Source organism: Hibiscus syriacus, unplaced genomic scaffold (genome assembly GCF_006381635.1).
Source record: "Hibiscus syriacus cultivar Baekdansim isolate YM2019G1 unplaced genomic scaffold, ASM638163v2 tig00003041_pilon, whole genome shotgun sequence".
In the NCBI taxonomy this organism is placed as follows: Eukaryota; Viridiplantae; Streptophyta; class Magnoliopsida; order Malvales; family Malvaceae; genus Hibiscus; species Hibiscus syriacus.
In genome coordinates, this window is record NW_024061960.1 from 3,209,259 (window position 1) to 3,232,821 (window position 23,563).

Genomic DNA, 23,563 nt, shown 5'->3' on the forward strand with positions numbered 1-23,563 from the left:
CAAAGCATTATAATGTGTATGGTCAAATGCACTATTCAAAATATCAAACAAAAGGTCTAGTTTTGTGGAGATGGTTGGTTGCCTGAAGTATCACTTTTATGCCTCTTTGGAGATGAATGACTCAAAAACGTTTGTTGCCTATGTGGACAGTAGGGGTAGGCATCCATATAACAGTATAGCCTTGTGAAGGCCTTGGACTAGTTCTTTGATTTTGCATCGCAGCTTGATTTAGTGTTGGAACTTGTTGATGGGGAGACGATTGAGTGACACAACTATCTTGACTCAATGATATAGTGGGAGTGGGCATGCATCTAATAGTATGAACCCCTGCAGGTTTTTGTGACCTTGAACTACTTGTTTGATTTTGCATGACAGCTTCATTTGATCTTCTAAACTGTAATAAAAAAACAAATACAATCAATAATGTTGAAAACATTTTGATATTTCGATATAACAAATTAAGATAAATGAATTTTAAGATTTTCCAAAAAGATTTTCTAAGTATATTCAATATAATTATTCGAATATCAAAATATTATTCCAAATCTTTCAAAAGTCATTTTTAATCCTTACTCAAGTATAAAATTAAGTTTTAATCTTAAAATTATTTCAAAACAATTTTACAAAGTATTTCGAACCGTTTCAAAGCCAAAAATTCCAGAATGTCCAGAGGGAACCGATTCTCCCCCAAGGGGGTACCGATTCCCCCTAAATGGTTTGGCTCCGAGAAAAATAGAATGCTCGGACGGAACCGATTCCCCCCCAGAGGGGTACCAATTCCCCCTAGAGGGGTACCGATTCCCTATGAGGGGGTATCAATTCCCCCCACGCTCCAAGCTGTTTTATTAATTGATTTCACAATAAAACGGCTCCATTAACTCCATAAATCATCCCCAACATTCAAAATCAATTGAAGGAGTATTTAAACAAGCTTAGAAGCCATTGATCAATAACAAGAAACAACAATTATCAAGAATTAAGAGAGAATCAAAGAGAAAGCATCAAACTCATTGTTTGAGCACTTCAAGCCTATTTTTCATTCAATATTCATTGTGCTTTCAAGAACACCATTTGTGCTCTATTGTATTTATCCTTGAGTGTTCTTTCTTTGTTCTAGAATTGTGCAAACAATCTACCTTGTGAGGTTTTCCTTGTAAGTTTGCAAATTTGTGTATTTCTCTTTGAAAAAGAGTGTGCTCAAGAATTTGGGGTATAATTCTTGAGGGAGTTGTAAGGTTACTCTTTGACCTCAAAAGAAAGAACAAATTAGTGAATTTTTTGGAAAATCCTTAGTGTGGATAGCTAAGGTAGTGGACGTAGACTTTGGTTGAGAAAGTCGAACCACTCTAAATCGTTGTGCAAATATTTTCAATTTTCTGCAAAAGCTTCAACTAATTTTTTTATTGCCAATTCATCCCTCTCTTGGCCAATTCCATCGATCGATTAACTCAACAATTGGTATCAAAGCTTAACTCATTTGAAGGTTTAACTTCCTCTTGAGTAGATCCGGGAAGAGTTAAATCGATAAAGATGGCGTCCACTTCCGGTTCATTATCCATGGAAGAATCCAGACCAATTGACATGCCTCCACACTTCAATGGAACAAATTATCGTCGTTGGAAGAAGCTTATGATGATATTTATCCAAGCATTTGATATGGAAGCTTGGATGATGATCGAGAAAGGATATTCTTCTCCTACAAAGAAGACAAAGAAGTGGAGTGATCAAGAACGGAAGAAAGCTCAACAAAATACAAAAGCTATGCATATGTTGTGTTGTGAAATTGATCCTAATGTATATAAAGGAGTTTCTTCTTGTTCAAATGCCAATGAGATGTGGGATAAGCTTGAAAAGATCTATGGAGACAAGGAAGAAGAAGAACCAATAAAGGTGATGTCTCTATTAGCTCTCACAGAGCCAAATGTATCTTCTAACTCAAATAGATTAACTTCAAAATCTTTTAATGAGTTACAAGATGCTTATGATGAATTCTTTTCGGAGTTTGAGACCATGAACTCCAAATATAATAAATTGATTTCTAAATTTATTGCTAAAAATGATCTTCTTTTTGAAAGCTAAAACAAACTTGGAAAATCAAAATGAAATGTTGAGAAAGGAGTTAAAGCTTTCAAAAATAAAATTTGAAAACTTTGAAAAAGAAATTTTCAAATTAAACAAACTTCTTCTAGAAATGAAAATGGATTTTGAAAATCAAAATGAAATCTTAAAGAAGGATTTAGAACTCTCAAAAATGAAGTTTGAAAGTATTGAAAAAGAAAATTTCAATTTGAAAGATAAGCTTTAATGTTTAACAAGAGAAAAAGAGATCATTCTAAATAATTCATCTAGTTCAATAATGACAATATGTTCACATTGTCATTATCATGGTCATAAGGAACATACTTGTCCTTTAAAGAAAGGAAAACGATTTAAAATTAGACAAGTATGGGTTCCAAAAGGAACAAGAGGCATTGAAACTAATGTTCAAGGATCCAAAGCAATTTGGATACCAAAATCTACTTAAATGTCTCTTGTAGGTGTATGAGAGCCATGGTGATAAAGATGATGATATTCAAGATGCTCTAGCCACACATAAAAAGGGAATGGGTAACCTCTAAACTTAATATTTTTATTATTTGGTTGCTCATTTAGTTTATGCATGCATGAGGTTTTAAAATGTTGAATTATGTTTTATCTCATGTATGTTGGAAAATATTGTATGATGAACATGGTAATTTTTGGTAATGTTTTATAAACTCTAGTTCATTATATTAATTTTTGGTCAAAATTGTTTTTAAAATTTAATTGATATCTCTTTAACAATTGATATCGATTTTCAAGAACTTTGGTTTTGCAAAATTTTGACCTGAAATTTTTCTTAATGTTTATGCATAGATTTTTGTTTAAATATTATAAAGTTTTAATGCATAACATTTTCAAAAACTTTATGCATGTGCTCTTAATCTCTATAATCAACATTGCATAATGTTTTATATGTGAATGGGTTAAAAGCATAATCTTTTGAAAAATAAATTTGATAAAAGATACAATTTTTTATTTTAAATGATTGCAAAATTGATTGACATTGCATCTATTTTCGATTATGCTTGTTGGTCATAAAATAGGGATATATACATGATGCATTTAGATTTTATTGATATGACTATTTTGTGCCTAGTTCCTAGGGATGAGCATGATAATTTGTTATGGAATAGGAGACTAGGACATGCTAGTATGAGTGTTTTGCAACGGTTAGTTCAAGGAGAATTGGTTTGAGGGCTGCCTAAACTAAAATTTGATAATGATAAAATCTGTGATGCTTGTGCTAAAGGAAAACAAATGCGAGTTTCTTTTAAATCCATTAATGATGTGTCAACTAGTAGAGTATTACAATTGATCCACTTAGATCTTTTTGGGCCATCTAGAACTACTAGCTTGGGTGGAAAACTGTAACACCCCTAACCCGTACCCGACCCGGATACGAGTCTGAGGTGTCACATTGACTTTTCAAACTTTGACTCTTGACAAAATTCAAAGAAACTTTAAATCTTTCATTAAATTAAAAGCGGTTTAGTTACATAAACTGACCACAATAACCAAAATCATTCAGAGCATACATAATTCAACCAATTAGTACATGCCAACTATATTCAAAATGACCAAAATCATTTAAATCCTCTATTTTTTGATCTGAAATTTTGTAAGGGAGGTGCTGACTTGACTTACTCTTCTTCGCTTCTCTTCTCGCTTCTGTAACCTAATTATGAAACAATCACACGCTAAGTCGATGACTTAGTGAGGCAAATAAACATGTAATATAAACTATAGCTTGTAATCATGCATGATGCTACCACTCATACCCTGATTCATGTAACAAATCCCTATAACACCTATGCAATACATCATTACATGTACGAACATATATACACACACATATATTCGTCACTCATCATTTCCATCTCTAGCCATATTTCATTATCAATATTATTATCGTTTATATCACTTAGTACATATCATCTTATACCTAGTATTTTAACCAACATTGACTCATTTAATCATACCATCAACATCTCATCATATAAATTAAATACTATCATTCATAGCACAAAAGCATACAAGTCACATGTAATATGTTTGTTGTTATTTCTTTATTAGCCCATGTACACATGTGAGAACTATGGATATGTGAGTCTATAGAGGTTGTGCACTAATGCTGTCACCACAGCTCCGTATAAATTGCACTGAAGTGCCACATAGAATTTTGCACCGAAGTGCCGCGTAGAAATTTATCCCGAAGGACCGCGTAGAATTTGTCCCGAAGGACCACATAGAAATTCCTTAAGAATCATATATATATATACAAAGGATCAAGTATGTGTCTCAAAAGACATCACACATGTTCCAAGGAATACATATATGTCCCGAAGGACCGCGTAGACCCTCGACTCTTGGCATGTCAACCATACCTCTAACTCTCAAGACACATAACATGGGCATTGTCATTTCACATATTCATATATACACATAGTTCAATTACTCATATAACATTTTCATATGATTCACATTTACATATCACATAGCTTATATACTTTCTCACGTAGTCACATAGATCCATTTCATAACATATATCCCAAAGTGCATATAACATATATCATATCATATATTAGATCATTTCTCAGATATCATATAAACATACATATCATATCTTGTTCACATATGATCATATGCTTCATATAACACATAGAAACACCTAGACCACTTTCTCATAGCTTATATCAATTTTCGAGTCCTTTCATATTATCTGATGATATATCATATAGATATAATAACTGATATCATATTATCTACCTTATCTCCATTTCTTGTATTCCCTAGATTATAATTGTCGTATTTCCAAACATATCATTTAATGTATTTTTATTTAGGTACTAATTTAATCTCTTTACTTAATTCAATTTCATATTCTATAATCTTTTCATATAGCTCCATAGATATTAGCATAACTTATCTTGCATATTCGTATCGTCCCTTTATATTCAAGTTTTAATTAATATTATTCATTTCATTCTATAATTCAATCTTATTTAGTTCCTTAACTCTCATTAAATAAAAAAGCTCTATTATACTAATTCTCATAATAAATCATACCACTATGTACTTGTCCAACTCATGTTTCCATTATGCATATACTGTTACCCATGTTTACCTAGTTCATATTACTTCCCATGAACTCACTTTCATCATATTTTCCTATTATTACATATTTTATCTCATAACCATGTATTCACATAGTCTTATATTTCATTATCATATTACTTATATTTGTTCTCCTATGACTCTTTATAAACATCTATTTCCATTTCCGTATATCTCTTGACTTATCTTCTATATTCCTATAATTTCATAACTTATTTTATATTCTCTCATTAACACTTAATCGTGTTTTTACATAAACCACATGGCACATACAAAACATATCAATTCAGATAATCAAGCATACATACACTCATATTCAACTCATGCCTTTAATCATGAATTCATATGTAACACTTCAGGAAATATACTCATTGCAAGTCTTATATCCGTTAAACATTATAAACTAACTTGTATGCACTCACCTGGCCTCACTAGTCAATTCCAATCTCTTATCTTTCCCCTTGATCGATCTTACTTGTCAATGATTCCGGAACTTGATTAGGCTCTGAATCTACATAATTATACATTTTAAGACAATTATTAGATACCTGCACCTTGTAATTTGATACTAGCAACTTAAACGAACTTATTAAACCAATATTCACAATTTTCCTTTAGGGGGAATCGGTTCCCTACTATGGGGGTATCGATTCCCTCATGACATTATGGAAATTTTTGTTCGTTTGAAGGGGTATCGGTTCCCCCTTGAATGGGTACCGATTCCCCTTGAATGGGTATCGATTCCCCTTGAATGGGTATCGATTCCCTTAACCCAGAAATCATATTTTTAGCTCGAAAATCACTTTATTTTCAGCTTAACACTTCATACTTCACTCCCTTTAATATTCCTAACTTTCATACACATAATTAAACTAATTTCTACTCCATAATCACTTCTTTAAACTCAAAATTCTATCATTTACATGGCATTCAAGAATCACACTAAATTTCCAACATGTTCCAAAACTCATTCTATCACTTCATATCTCTTAATTTAACCCTTGACAAGTCAAATTAAACTTTAAAATCAATTAACTCCTTCTATTTTAAAAATTCACTTAAAAACTCATTTTTCTTAATTTCTCATAACTTGCTAATATTTGAGTTTTAAGCCACCTAAAGCTTTCTTTAATCTTTCTTAACATCCCAAGAATCAAAACAAGCTTTAAAACGAAAGAATTAACCAACTGAAGACTCACTTACCTTATACAAGGCTTCACGGTGGAGAGGAGGAAGAAGAAGACTGAAGAATACTCTGGAGAAATTATCTCATTTCCCACGTTTTTATATCCCTTAAAAAGAGAATAAAAATCTTCTGTTAGAAAAGACCATAATACCCTTGTTATTTTCAAACCTTACCATTAAATCCAACATCAACTTCCTTCAATTAAATCCATGAACTTTTAACTTATTTCAAAATCGAGCACATAGTTTTTAAAATTTGCAATTTAGTCACTGACCCTGATTTAAGATGTTACAAATCTCCCCTCCTTTAAAGAAAATTAATCCTCGAATTTTCACTGCACACATTGATAAGAACATGCCTGCTAATGTTCTCATGTTTTTCCTTTACTTAATCTTTCTTTCCCTTAGTTCTTCAACTTTTTTTTTTATACATCCTTATCATGTCACTTATCATATAACCAATATCATCAGTTCTTATCACTCAAAATCATTAATCAATCAAATTCTTTATCAATCTTTAATTACCTTGCAATAATAACGAACTTTTATTCCTTTGACTAAATCTCATTGACCAAGAAGCATAACCTTTATCACATCTGATTCTTTAAACTTTTTCCCTTCATTTCGTTATTCCATTATTCCTTTATTCATTCAAAAATCAAAATCTCCCTATACACAAATCATATATATATATTTTCTTTCATGCTCACATACTCTTTTCCTCTCACTTATGCTCATCTCTGATTACTAATCTTTATCATCTCTTCATAACTTTGATAATCAACACTCCTTGCACATACCTTATTCTTTGTAAAGTCCTTATTTAATCTTCCAGTACCATACTCTACTATTCAAGCATATCTTTCTTTCATCAAGTTTTGATCCTTTGATATGGAATACAACTAATTCAAATCGAATCTGTAATTGACAATTGTAATCTATGTCTCTCTTTGATAGTGTCGATTTGTTTTATGAGATACAAATTCTCTTAATTCTTCTGAGATTTCTCTAGATCTTTAATATAATTCATCACTTCTTGAAAAGAACAATTTTAACATCAATAATATTCTTTTCATCTAGGCACAAACCCTCCATACCACGCTTACATACATCATTTTTCCTTCAAATAACTTAACAACAATTCCTTCGATTTATCAAACTACATTCATATCCCTACACGTTACGATTCCTCTGTTTTCAAACTCAAGCATTCTAACTTTCTCTGTCTTATAAACTGATTGCTGATATATTGATTCTTAAACTTTTCTATTACTTTATAACTTTCCTTAACCATACAAATCCTTATCTTCTTCACTACATCACAATTAAATAATCGAGATACACAACTATATCCATATCCGTTTCATATTCGGTTAACTTATCATAACAATATCTTCAAATCTTTTAACTCCAATACACTTTTCGTCACATAATCAGGTTAGTCAACGCTAACTCTTTTCATCTAGAATACAAACCCTTATAATATCCACATTTTGGCTTATACACAGTACTATCTCTTTATTTCAAATTCATCACACCTGATTGCATTTATCTTATAAACTGGTCACTGATTCACTTATTCTTGAACTCTTCTACCATTCTAGCCACATCCTTAGATCTTTTAACTTTCTTATGGTGACACTTGTTCACCATATTCAATCGCATCCTTGAAATAATAAGAATACTTCATATCACTTTTTCGATTCAGACCTGTGAAAACTTTCTATCACTATTCTAATATGATTTCAACTTTTTGAAATCAGTCTTTGATCTTATGAAGCACTTCCTGAGGTGTCCGCTCTTCCCCCTGCCTGGCCAAGGCAGGTGAATTGCTATCACAATCAGGAATATCGCCTCTTACTTCACTTTGAAATTACTATAATCGTACTTCTATTATAAATTAACAATCTAATTCTATTAGCAAGACAACACACTCCTTACACTATCAGATCATAAATTTTTTTTCCACCTTATCTTGGCATGTACACATCTTATGACACTTTGAACTTCGGTTTATGCCGAGAATCGGCTAAACCTTGCTCTGATACCATTAAATGTAACACCCCAACCTGTACCCGACTCGGATACGAGTCTGAGGTGTCATATTGACTTTTCAAACTTTGACTCTTGACAAAATTCAAAGAAACTTTAAATCTTTCATTAAAGTAAAAGCGGTTTAGTTACATAAACTGACCATAATAACCAAAATCATTCAGAGTATACATAATTCAACCAATTAGTACATGCCAACTATATTCAAAATGACCAAAATCATTTAAATCCTCTATTTTCTGATCTGAAATTTTGTAAGGGAGGTGCTGACCTGACTTACTCTTCTTCGCTTCTCTTATCGCTTCTGTAACCTACGTGTGAAACAATCACACGCTAAGTCGACGACTTAGTGAGGCAAATAAACATGTAATATAAACTATAGCTTGTAATCATGCATGATGCTACCACTCATACCCTGATTCATGTAACAAATCCCTATAACACCTATGCAATACATCATTACATGTAAGAACATATATACACACACATATATTCGTCACTCATCATTTCCATCTCAAGCTTTATTTCATTATCAATATTATTATCGTTTATATCACTTAATACATATCATCTTATACCTAGTATTTTAACCAACATTGACTCATTTAATCATACCATCAACATCTCATCATATAAATTATATACTATCATTCATAGCACAAAAGCATACAAGTCACATGTAATATGTTTGTTGGTATTTCTTTATTAGCCCATGTACACATGTGAGAACTATGGATATGTGAGTCTATAGAGGTTGTACACTAATGCTGTCACCACAGCTCGTATAAATTGCACCGAAGTGCCACGTAGAATTTTGCACCGAAGTGCCGCGTAGAAATTTGTCCCGAAGGACCGCGTAGAATTTGTCCCGAAGGACCACATAGAAATTCCTTAAGAATCATATACATATACAAAGGATCAAGTATGTGTCTCAAAAGACATCACACATGTTCCAAGGAATACATATATGTCCCGAAGGACCGCGTAGACCCTCGACTCTTGGTATGCCAACTATACCTCTAACTCTCAAGACACATAACATGGGCATTGTCATTTCACATATTCATATATACACATAGTTCAATTACTCATAGAACATTTTCATATGATTCACATTTACATATCACATAGCTTTTATACTTTCTCACGTAGTCACATAGATCCATTTCATATAACATATATCCCAAAGTGCATATAATCACATATATCATATCATATAGCTTAGATCATTTCTCAGATATTCATATAAACATACATATCATATCTTGTTCACATATGATATATGCTTCATATAACACATAGAAACACCTAGAACACTTTCTCATAGCTTATATCAATTTTCAGAGTCCTTTCATTTTATCTGATGATATATCATATAGATATAATAATTGATATATTATCTACCTTATGCTCCATTTCTTTGTATTCCCTTAGATTATAAATTATGTCGTATTTCTAAACATATATCATTTAATAGTATTTTTATTTAGGTACCAATTTAATCTCTTTACTTAATTCAATTTCATATATTCATATAATCTTTTCATATAGCTCCATAGATATTTATATAACTTATCTTGCATATTCGTATCGTCCCTTTATATTCAAGTTTCCTAATTAATATATTATTCCCATTTCATTCTATAATTCAATCTTATTTAGTTCCCTTAACTCTCATTAAATCAAAAAGCCTTATTATACTAATTCTCATAATAAATCATACCACTATGTACTTGTCCAACTCATGTTTCCATTATGCATATACTGTTACCCATGTTTACCTAGTTCATATCACTTCTCATGAACTCATATATTTTCCTATTATTATATTTTATCTCATAACCATGTATTCACATAGTCTTATATTCAGTATCATATTACTTATATTTGTTCTCCTATGACTTTTAAACATCTATTTCCATTTCCCTACATCTCTTGACTTATCTTCTATATTCCTATAATTTCATAACTATTTTATATTCTCATTAACACTTAATCGTGTTTTTACATAAACCACATGGCACATACAAAACATATCAATTCAGATAATCAAGCATACATACACTCATATTCAACTCATGCCTTTAATCATGAATTCATATGTAACACTTCAGGAAATAAACTCATCGCAAGTGTTATTTCCGTTAAACATTATAAACTAACTTGTATGCACTCACCTGGCCTCACTAGTCAATTCCAATCTCTTATCTTTCCCCTTGATCGATCTTACTTGTCAATGATTCCGGAACTTGATTAGGCTCTGAATCTACATAATTATACATTTTAAGACAATTATTAGACACCTACACCTTGTAATTTGATACTAGCAACTTAAACAAACTTATTAAACCAATATTCACAATTTTCCTTTAGGGGGGAATCGATTCCCTACTATGGGGGTATCGATTCCCTCATGACATTCTGGAAATTTTTGTTCGTTTGAAGGGGTATCGGTTCCCCCTTGAATGGGTACCGATTCCCCTTGAATGGGTACCGATTCCCCTTGAATGGGTATCGATTCCCTTAACCCAGAAATCATATTTTTAGCTCGAAAATCACTTTATTTTCTGCTTAACACTTCATACTTCACTCCCTTTAATATTCCTAACTTTCATACACATACTTAAACTCATTTCTACTCCATAATCACTTCTTTAAACTCAAAATTCTATCATTTACATGGCATTCAAGAATCACACTAAATTTCCAACATGTTCCAAAACTCATTCTATCACTTCATATCTCTTAATTTAACCCTTGACAAGTCAAATTAAACTTCAAAATCAATTAACTCCTTCTATTTTAAAAATTCACTTAAAAACTCATTTTTCTTAATTTCTCATAACTTGCTAATCTTTGAGTTTTAAGCAACCTAAAGCTTTTCTTAATCTTTCTTAACATCCTAAGAATCAAAACAAGCTTTAAAACGAAAGAATTAACCAACTGAAGACCCACTTACCTTATACAAGGCTTCACGGTGGAGAGGAGGAAGAAGAAGACTGAAGAATACTCTGGAGAAATTATCTCCTTTCCCACGTTTTTATATCCCTTAAAAAGAGAATAAAAATCTTCTGTTAGAAAAGACCATAATACCCTTGTTATTTTCAAACTTTACCATTAAATCCAACATCAACTTCCTTCAATTAAATCCATGAACTTTTAACTTATTTCAAAATCGAGCACATAGTTTTTAAAATTTGCAATTTAGTCACTGACCTGATTTGGGATGTTACAAAAACAATATGCATTTGTCTTGGTAGATGACTATTCTAGATATACTTGGGTTCTATTCTTATGTACTAAAGATGAAGCATTAGAAAAAATTATCACGTTTTCAAAAATAATCCAAAACGAAAAAGGTTACTCTATAACTAGTGTTAGGAGTGATCATGGAACTGAATTTGAAAATCTTGGATTTACCGAGTTTTGTAATTCTAATGGTATTAGCCATTATATTTCAGCACCTAGAACCCCTCAACAAAATAGAGTTGTTGAGAGGAAAAATCAAACTTTAGAAGAAATGGCTAGAACCATGCTTTGTGAAAACAATTTGCCAAAGTATTTTTGGGCGGAAGCCACAAATACCGCTTGTTATTTTATTAATCGAGCAATGATTAGGCCTATTTTAAAGAAAACTCCATATGAACTTTTCAAAAATAAAAAGCATAACATTAGTTTTTTTCATCCTTTTGGATGTAAGTGTTTTGTTTTAAACAACGGTAAAGATAATCTTGGCAAATTTGATGCTAAAAGTGATTAAGGAATTTTTTTGGGTTATTCCTTAAATTCTAAAGCTTATCGAGTATTTAATAAAAGAACTTTGGTTGTAGAAGAGTTTATACATGTTGTTTTCGATGATAATCTCCTTCCGAGGAAGGATTCTTGTTTGAATGATGATGTAGGTATTATAAATACAAATGACGTTAGACACGACGTTGGAGAACCATCATCAAAGGAAGAAACGAAAGATGAGGAAACTCATGATCCTCTCGAGAATCCAACCATTGAAGAAAGGGAAGTATCTTATCCAAGAGAGTACAACTATGTCAAGGATGGTGAGATTATAGGTGATCCATCCAAAGGGGTAACAACTCGATCTTCTCTTAGAAATATTTGTAATTATGTTGCATTTATCTCATGCATATAGCCTAAGAATATTAAAGAAGCATTAAATGATGAACATTGGATTATGGCTATGCAAGAAGAGTTAAATCAATTTGAGAGAAGTAAAGTATGGACATTAGTTGAAAGGCCTAGTAATAAATCTATTGTAGGTACTAGATGGGTATTTAGGAATATGCTTTATGAAAGTGGTAATATAGTGAGAAACAAGGCTAGACTTGTTGCTCAAGGGTATACTCAAGAAGAGTGCATAGACTATGATGAAACATACGCTCCCGTAGCTAGGATGGAAGCAATTAGAATGTTATTAGCATTTGCATGTTTTCATGAATTTAAATTATATCAAATGGATGTTAAAAGTGCATTTTTAAATGGTTTTATAAAGGAAGAAGTGTATGTTGAACAACCTCCTGGTTTTGAAGATTTAAAATTTCTAAATCATGTTCTTAAATTGACAAAAGCACTTTATGGTTTAAAACAAGCTCCTAGAGCTTGGTATGAAATATTGTCAAACTTTTTAATTGAAAAAGGTTTTTCAAAAGGGAAGGTTGACACTATATTGTTTTTAAAGCATAAAGGTAAAGATTTATTAGTAGTTCAAATTTATGTTGATGATATAATATTTGGTTCTACTAATGATGTTCTTTGCCAAGAATTTTCTAAGCTAATGCAATGTGAATTTGAGATGAGCATGATGGGGGAGCTCTCATTTTTCTTGGGACTCCAAATCAAGCAAAGAAAAGATGGCATCTTCATCAATCAAGCTAAGAACGTTAAAGATATGCTCAAGAAGTTTGGACTGGAAAATGGGAAACCTTATGACACTCCAATGAGCTCATCAACAAAGCTCGACATAGATGAAGGAGGTAAATGTGTGGATGTTAAATTATATAGGTCATTGATTGGTTCTTTGCTCTATCTAACTGCAAGTAGACCAGACATTATGTTTAATGTTTGCTTATGTGCTAGATTTCAATCATGTCCTAAGGAATAACATTTACTAGCTGTTAAGAGAATCTTTAGATAAACACCCCCAACCCGTATCCGACCAGGATACGAGTCCGAAGTGTCACATTGACTTTTCAAAAACCTTTACTCGTATAAAATAGTGAGTAATTTAAAACTTTTGTACATGTAACTTATTCAAAATATTTCCAGAACTATTCAGAGCTTAAATGTTTTTGACAAAACCGATCAGAGCATATACAATTCAAAAACATTAATTACATGCCAACTATTTTCAATGTACAGAATACATCTAATTCAAGAGATCTTTTCTGATCGGATCTTCGGTAAGAAGTAACTGACCTGTCTTGTTCCTCTTTACTTTTCTTTTCGCTTTCCAAACCTACGTGTGAAACAATCACACGCTAAGTCGATGACTTAGTGAGCCATATAAAACATATAATATTTCATATAACATAAAGCATACATAAACATATACCATCATTATCATTAAGAAACACACATAAGATCATATGGTTCATGTAACACATTTCAAACCACTTACCTTTGATAACCATTTATAAACCCATCGTATAAATATCACATTCAGTATGCTTGTTTAATCACTTTATTAGCCCATGTACACTAGTGAGAACTTAAGGTATGTGAGTACATTGAGGTTGTGCACACATATGCTATCACCACAGCTCGATCAATGTCCCGAAGGACCAGTCCATAGATTCCGAAAGAACCTAGGTAATCAGTCCATATGTCCCGAAGAACATAGGTAAACAGTCCATATGTCCCGAAGAACATAGGTAAACAGTCTATATGTCCCGAAGAACATAGGTAAACAGTTCATATGTCCCGAAGAACATAGGTAAACAGTCCATATGTCCCGAAGAACATAGGTAAATAGTCCATATATCCCGAAGAACATAGGTAAACCCTCGACCTTTGGCATGCCAACTATACCCCTAGCTCTCATATCACATAACATGGGCATTATCATTTATAACAGTTCACATTACTTATTCATATTCTTTCTATTATAAACACATATATTTTCTTTTCAGTCACGTATCACATGTACGTGTAATCATTGATCTCATAATCACATGTTCCTTCTCTTCTGTCACATACCACATGTATGTGTAAACATATATCTAATATCATATGTTGCATGTAATCACATAGATCGTATCATATAGCTTATTTCACATATACATGTAATCACTTAGTCTATTTTCATGTAATTCTTTTCACTTCTCATATGATTTTATATTCATATCTCACATAGCTCATATCACCTTGCATTGTTTCATATAAACATAGATGTCATATCTTGTTCGCATATATTTTCTATATAACTCATATATCTCATAGTTCTTTCACATAGCTCACTATCATATTTTCATATCATATATCTTATAATAGATTCTTATATCATCATTTGGTTCCTTTCTACCTATTCATAATCACATATTCATATCAACCATATAATACATATATACAATAACATGTCAACACATATAAATCATACACATATATACTTCTATTTATGCATTCATGCATTTTACTATGGAAATAGACTTGTCGCAAGTCTTATTTCCATTTAACATCATATAATACTAATATGCACTCACCTTGGTCTCACTAGTCAATTCCAATCTCTTATCTTTCCCTTGATCGATCTTACTTGTCAAATGTTCTGGAATTGCTTTACACGCAGTACATAAATGTACATTTTGAGGCAATCATTAGATACCTACACCTTGTAATTGGATACTAACAACTTAAACAAACTTATTAAACCAATATTCACATTTTTCCTTTAGGGGGAATCGGTTCCCTACTATGGGGGTATCGATTCCCTTATGACATTCTGGAAATTTTTGTTTGTTTGAAGGGGTATCGGTTCCCCTTGAATGGGTACCGATTCCCCTTGCCCAGAAATCATATTTTTGAGCTCGAAATTCACTTCATTTCAGCTTAAACCTTCATATTTTACTTCCTTTAATATTCCTAACTTCCATACACATATTTAAACTCATTTCTATTCCATAATCACTTCTTTAAACTCAAATTTCCATCATTTACATGGCATTCAAGAATCAAACTAAATTTTCAATGTGTTCTAATTCCAATTCTAACACTTCATACTTCTTAATTAGATTGATGACAAGTCAAATTCATCCATAAAACTTCAACAACCATACCATATCAAAATTTCATCTTAAAACTCATATTACAAATTCCTTCTTAATTCCTTTATCTTATTGTTTAAATCCCATATAAGCTTTCCTTAAGCTTATTTAATACCCAAAGAATCAAAACTAATTTATAAATTCAAGAATTAAGAAGCTGAAATTAAACTCACCCTTATGAAGTAAACCAATGGGAAGAAGAAAGAAGAAGAATGAAGCTTTCCAGATACTTCCTCACCCATAAGCTTCTCTCTTTAAATAAGAGATAAATATCTTTTACATAAAAAGACCATAATACCCTTTCAATTCTTCCATAATTACCATTTAATCCACTATCAAAATATTACACTTTAAATCCCTAAACTTTTTAATTTTTCCTAAATTGATCACCAAATTCTGAAACTTTTCAATTTAGTCACTAACCCGGTATTGCGGATGTTACACCAATGAGCTCATCAACAAAGCTTGACATAGATGAATGATGTAAATGTGTGGATGTTAAATTATATAGGTCATTGATTGGTTCTTTGCTCTATCTAACTGCAAGTAGACCGGACATTATGTTTAATGTTTGCTTATATGCTAGATTTCAATCATGTCCTAAGGAATCACATTTACTAGCTGTTAAGAGAATCTTTAGATACCTTAAGGACACTCCTAGTTTAAGACTTTGGTATCCTAGAGACTCTAGCTTTAGCTTGCATGCCTTTTCTGATGCGGATTATGGAGGATGCAAATTAGATAGGAAAAGCACCTCCGGTACTTGCCAATTCATTGGAAATATGTTGATTTCTTGGTTTTCAAAGAAACAAAATTGTGTTGCATTATCTACCACTGAAGCCGAATACATTTCAGCTGGTAGTTGTTGTGCACAAGTTTTATGGATGAAACAACAACTTTTTGATTATGGAATTGAAGTAGGTACCATTCCTATCAAGTGTGACAATACTAGTGCTATTTGTCTCACTAAAAATCTCATCCAACACTCTAGAACTAAGCACATTGAAATAAGACATCACTTCATTAGAGACCATGTCACTAAGAAAGATGTAGTTCTAGAATTTGTTGATACTTTGCATTAATTAGCGGATATCTTTACAAAACCTTTAGACAAAGAACGTTTTTGGACACTTAGGAGAGAATTAGGTTTAACTGACCTATCTTCACTTAGTGTTTAAAATAATTTTAGCACTTTTAAGAATAAATGAAAAATGCATATAATAATATTTTTGATTGCATTCATTACTTTTAGTTAGGGGGAGTTTATGATTCTTGGTGAAAATTAACTTTATGTTCAAATAAATTTTAATGATAAATTTGATTGATTGAACATGATTAATTTTCAATATATGAGTTGCCAATACCACTAGAGAAAATTAATTTAGCATTTTGAGTGTTTAAAAATCAAATTTTAGCAGTTTTAGTGTAGAGGGAATCGATACTCCCTTGAAGGGGAACCGATTCCCCCTTTGAATGGGAACCGATTCCCTCCTTGAGAGAATTGATACCTCCCGCGGGTTCTGGATATATCACGACCAGAAAACCCATTCTCTCAAAACCTCTCTTCTTTCTTAAACGTCGTTCATCCTCTCTTTCTCTCTAAATCTCCATTTTTGCCAAAATCATCAAATACAAGTCGGAATTAGATCATTCTTCAACTTCTAATCCTTGCAAACAACATCACATTCTCATAAAATCCAAATTTTCAAGGTAATATTTCAAAATCCTCTATTTCATTGATTGTTTAACTTAGGACTAGTTTTGATTAGTTCTAAGATGAACATTACATCGGGCATTGGTTATATGATGATTTTACAACCAATTTCGTCAAAAACACTCAATTTTTCAAAACTATCTTTAAATTTTGAAATAAAAAAAGCGAAAATTGTTGTTTTAATTGATGTTTTTGATTTAATTATGTTTTCTTAAAAACTATACGTATTATGATTTTCAAACATTATTTTCCAAATAGTCTTTCAAAACATTGCCCTTTAGGATTCGATTTAGAGAACCTTGAAATATTGAGGACTCATTTGAGTTTTGGGTTTGATTATATTGCATACATGTGTTTAAATTTACAGGTTACATATTCTATTCTGATTCTTAAACCATGTCAAATCCTAAACGACCTAGGATATTGTCTAGTAGCTCAAGTCAAAATCGACCTCTTATTCCTCTACCCAATCCAAATAACCCAAATATGACCATTATGAACTCTTGTTTCAACGTACCTGGCTGTGGACAAGATCTATACCATATGTATCATACTTGTTTTGAGTCATATAAAATCTGGAAGAGCGTATCCCTTCGATCCAAGCTATAGAAGATATGGACTTCCAATATCTTCCTACTCTTAAATCCTAGAAGTTTGATAAACTCTTTAAACTCAAACCTTTGGTTTATCATCAATTAGTCTGCATTTTTCTATTCCAATATGGTATGTGTCCAAAACGAGCGCCGATCTGAAACTATAGGAATTCGAACCTATATTTTAGGACAATTCATTTTTATTGACTCCGGCACAATCGCTACCCATTTTGGACTAGATAACTCAGGTTTAATGAAAAAGAGACTGTGGATTCACCCTATAAGTCTAAGGATAGTGAGAGTACCCTAAGAACTCATCGTGATAGATTCCTTCATTATTTGATCTCTTGGTGGTTTAGACCATCCGGAGGTAGGTACTCATCCCTTAGGAACATAGATATATGGTGGATATATTGTATCCAACATAAAAAGAAGATTAATCTGCCACAAATCATCTTTACTGAGTTTCCATAAACATTGTTCATTCCAACAATATAGAAACCTTGGTTTATGGTTGTATCCTTAGTAATTTGTTTATCAAACTCGGTCTTTGGGTCAATGGGTTTATAGTCCCGAACTCAGAACTTTTAATTGTGAAACATTTTGATGTTCATGGATTGTTTTATTTTGGGTGTTTGAATTTGTTAGATAATTGGATATTTGAACTTACATGCTTATATATTTGGTTTGATTTTCACTTTCATTTTGAGCTTAATGTTTATTTTTGCATCATTTACATATTACTTGCATTATGACCAATTTTTGTCATTTCACATTGTTTATGAATATTGAATTATGGAACTAATGACTAATCTTTCTCTTGATTATGATCTTAGCAGCTTACGCTATATTTAGTTATCAATTGGCTAATTGTTTTTCAAAAACTTATTTAAAACCTTTTAAAGGTCCAATTGGCTAATTATGGAACTAATGTTTGTGTTTTTAAATGTTTGTGTTTTTAAAGGGGAGAAGTGTTAGAGTAAGGGGGAGTAATTTCAAAAATTGATTTCAAAATCTTAAAATTACTAAAATGTTTTGTTATATCAAAAAGGGGGAGATTGTTGAAAACATTTTGATATTTCGATATAACAAATTAAGATAAATGAATTTTAAGATTTTCCAAAAAGATTTTTTAAGTATATTCGATATAATTATTCGAATATCAAAATATTACTCCAAATCTTTCAAAAGTCATTTTAATCCTTACTCAAGTGTAAAATTAAGTTTTAATCTTAAAATTATTTCAAAATAATTTTACAAAGTATTTCGAACCGTTTCAAAGCCAAAAATTCCAGAATGTCCAGAGGGAACCGATTCCCTCCCCCCAAGGGGGTACCGATTCCCCCCTGAATGGTTTGGCTCCGAGAAAAATAGAATGCTCGGAGGGAACCGATTCCCCCCCAGAGGGGTACCGATTCCCCCTGATCAACGGTCGAAATATTTGAATTTTACACTTAGGGAACCGATTCCCTATGAGGGGGTATCGATTCCCCCCACGCTCCAAGCTATTTTATTAATTGATTTTACACTAAAACGGCTCCATTGACTCTACAAATCATCCCCAACATTCAGAATCAATTAAAGGAGTATTTAAATAAGCTTAGAAGCCATTGATCAATAACAAGAAACAACAATTATCAAGAATTGAGAGAGAATCAAAGAGAAAGCATCAAACTCATTGTTTGAGCACTTCAAGCCTATTTTTCATTCAATATTCATTGTTCTTTCAAGAACACCATTTTTGCTCTATTGTATTTATCCTTAAGTGTTCTTTCTTTGTTCTAGAATTGTGCAAACAATCTACCTTGTGAGGTTTTCCTTGTAAGTTTGCAAATTTATGTATTTCTCTTTGAAAAAGAGTGTGCTCAAGAATTTAGGGTATAATTCTTGAGGGAGTTGTAAGGTTACTCTTTGACCTCAAAAGAAAGAACAAATTAGTGAATTTGTTGGAAAATCCTTAGTGTGGATAGCTAAGGTAGTGGACGTAGACTTTGGTTGAGAAAGTCAAACCACTCTAAATCGTTGTGCAAATATTTTCAATTTTCTGCAAAAGCTTCCACTAATTTTTTTACTGCCAATTCACCCCCCTCTTGGCCAATTCCATCGATCGATTAACTCAACGAATAAGCTCCAATCAATCTAAAATAAATGCAAGCTAAAACAAAGCTAATCTAAAACATATTGGTAGTTTTGATCTTCTTGCAGCAGATGTTTGTTGGAGGGGACTTGTATTGCGACCAACCTGACCCTTGCATGTTCTGACATTATGTCCAGAACCCCCACACTTTCTACATAATATTTTAACTCCCTTCTTTGTCACCCTACGAGTATAAGGGGGTGTTTCATCAGCCTCCCTTCTTCTGTTCTTATGTGGTCTTCCCGGTGGCCTTCTCAAGGTATGTGGTAAGATAGACTCCATTGTTTCAATAGGAGTCCACTGATTAGGACCTCTAACCGGGTTGATAAAATGTGAGTATATGTCCATTTGGGTTTTCACTAAGTAGCATTGGTCCAGAAAGTTTTCTGGGTTTTCATGATTCATGACTATGACAGAAATTGCATGTATACAAGGAATACCTAGATTAAAAAACAATTAGTTATTATAAAAAATAAAGAAAAGAAAAGAAATATCATTATATTAATAAAACATTAAGTTACCTGTTAGTTCACATTTTCTACATAAACAAGTTCTAGTTTCAATGTTGACATAATGCTGATTTGAAGGACCACATGAAACTTGGTATGTTGGTACACCAACATGAATGGGCCAACAACTGTACAAGAAAAATATATATAAACATAACACAATTACAGTCTGCACTAACAAGTTATGTAATAACAGTATTCAATTATTCCAATATGCAATAACAATATGCATGAACAATATGTAATAACATTATGCATGAACAATATGCAATAACATTATGCAGTAACAATATATAATAACAGTATGTATGAAGAATATGTATTAGCAAGTTAACCAAAGCATACAAAAGCATTACCAATATGCAATCAAAACAAATGGAAAAAATATAAAAAGTTATACCTATTTGCTTGTGATATTGCATTGCATAGTTTCTTCTGAATTTTAGGGCATACAAACCCAACAAACTTATTAGCTTGATCTTTTTTTTTTTTTGCAATTCTTTGCATCAACATTGTTCTAATGGACTCCAACAATGTAATAATTGGTTTGTCTCTAGCTTCAAGTATCAACTAATCACAAAATGAAAAAAAAACATCTTAGATTACATAATAACAATATTTTAAAAATTGTATAAATTGGTTTGTCATATTCACCTTATTGAAACACTCGCAAAGATTGTTTAACAGCATGTCTGACTTGGCTTTGAAAGAGAAGTGTGACTTTGACCACTGTTTAGGATTATTCTCTGACAACCACTTGTGTGTTGTCCCTGATAAAAGCTGCATGAAATAATTTATTTTTATTATACTCTTCATCAACATTAACACATGTAAAATAACAAGTTTACCAAAAATATATATACCTTTATTCCTTCCATGGCATATTCAAACTCTCTAACATATGTTGCCCTAGCAGCCATCCATAGTTGGTCCTTCAATGTTTTCCCCTTGTGATGACCATTGCTCTTAAAATTCGAATATAAGTGTCTCACACATGTTCTATGTTCTACATTGAGGAACAATTCTGCCACAGCTTCTACTAGCCCCTATACACAGCAAAATAAAAGATTAGAAATCAAAATTAGAATGATTTAAAATAAATAGAATTTTAAAAGTATGAGAATAAATACCTTCTGTCTATCAGTCATGAATGTCAATATGTGAGAATTATTCAACTCCAAATCATTACCCAGTAATTCTAAAAACCAGAACCATGATGATTGATTCTCACTCTCTACAACTACAAAGGCTAATGGATAAATAGAGTCATCTGCATCAACTCCAACAACGGCTAGTAGATGACCCCCAAAAAATCCCTTTAGGTGACACCCATCCAAACATATAATCAACCTATACCCTGATTTGAACCCATCATTCGTTGCTTGCATACAAATATAAACCCTCTTGAAAACTCTCTCATCCAACTGACAAACAGTGGTTGTGCCTGGATTTGTGTACCTAAGCTCACTTAGGTAATCATACAATTTGGTGTACTATTCTGTGTGGTTACCATGTAGCTTTTCAAGGGCTATACACTTAGTTCTAGAACACTTAGATGTAGATACCATGATGCCATAATCATTACACACATCTTGCTTAATAGATTTAACAGAATAATTGGGATCAACATGGAATGATTGAAAATATTGTTTTGCTACCCACTTAGCAATTATATTAGCATTTTCAAACCCCTTAAGACATGTATGTTCATCATTCAGTGACTTAATTTTCCAAGTACCATCACTAGGATCTATAGGGGTAAGTGGAGAGACCCATAAAACCCAAGGACAACCTGCCTTACATCTTACTTGGATTCTTCTGTTGTTATTTCTTCTAAACTTCACATTATACCTATTTTTAATTGCATACATTCTGATTTCTACCCTTAATATTGTCTTGTTAGCAAAGATTGGTCTAACCTTTAATTTAGGGTTTACAATATCTATAGTAATATTAAATTCAGGGTGTCTAGGCTTCCTATGTGAACCATCACCATCTGACTCATCTGCACTGTATAATGAGTCAAAATTTCCATCTTTAGAGTCACTAACAACCCTCATTTCATTAGCTTCCACCTCAGTATTCAAATCACATAATTCAACTTCTGAATTTTCAAAGTCATTATCACTACCAGAAAAGTCAGATTCTTCACTACTTATCTGTGGGGCTTCATACTCAGAATCTATCCTCACCTCAGTAGGTTCTGGTTCATCAATTTTAGGTTCATTAATTTCTAGCTCAGCTAGTTCTGGTTCATTAATTTTTGGCTCAGCTGGTTCTGGTTCATTAATTTCAGGCTCACCTAGTTCTGGTTCATTAATTTTGGGTTCACTAATTTCTGGTTCAACTGGTTCTGCTTCATCAATTTCAGGTTGATTATGTTCAGACCAGTGTTGATTATGTTCATTAAGTCTTTCAACGCCTTCCAAAAAAATGTGAATGTGATGGTCACTAGGTAAAACCCTAAGCATTTCAAGGATATCACTATCAGTTAAGAGTGGTTTGACCTCTAGTGGAATGTTTGACACTTGCCAAAACATCTTAAGTGAATAACTAATTCCTAATTTGGTTATCATATCAATAATTACAAAGATGAACATTTCATCAACATCACAGTTGTCAAAGTAGTCCACAAGTATACCAGTGTATTCCAGCCTTGGTCTCTTAACAAAAAACCCCCATGATGTACTAAAGTTGTAAATTTTCGAGAATTCAAATATGTTAATGAAAATATTTCACTATTATTCAAATAATTAAAGAATATTTAACTACAACTGAATATACTAACAATATATCAAAAGAGACAAAAAAGAACTTTTCAAATAATAGATTCAAGCACATAACATGTGGGGATCACATTCAAAATACTATACTAATAGCAACACATAACATATGGGGACCAC

At 32.1% G+C, this 23,563-nt stretch overlaps 1 protein-coding gene across 1 annotated transcript; it reads right to left on the bottom strand.

Moving 5' to 3' along the window:
- Nucleotides 1-121: 121 nt before the first annotated feature.
- On the bottom strand, nucleotides 122-23,200 carry LOC120168023. The gene is made up of 8 exons (XM_039176889.1): nucleotides 22,171-23,200; nucleotides 21,791-22,104; nucleotides 21,524-21,706; nucleotides 21,315-21,440; nucleotides 21,061-21,230; nucleotides 20,673-20,788; nucleotides 20,257-20,591; nucleotides 122-394 (listed from the first exon to the last, which is right to left on the bottom strand). The coding sequence occupies exons 1-8, from the start codon at nucleotides 23,198-23,200 to the stop codon at nucleotides 122-124; spliced, it is 2,547 nt and encodes an 848-aa protein (XP_039032820.1).
- Between the last annotated feature and the right edge of the window lie 363 nt (nucleotides 23,201-23,563).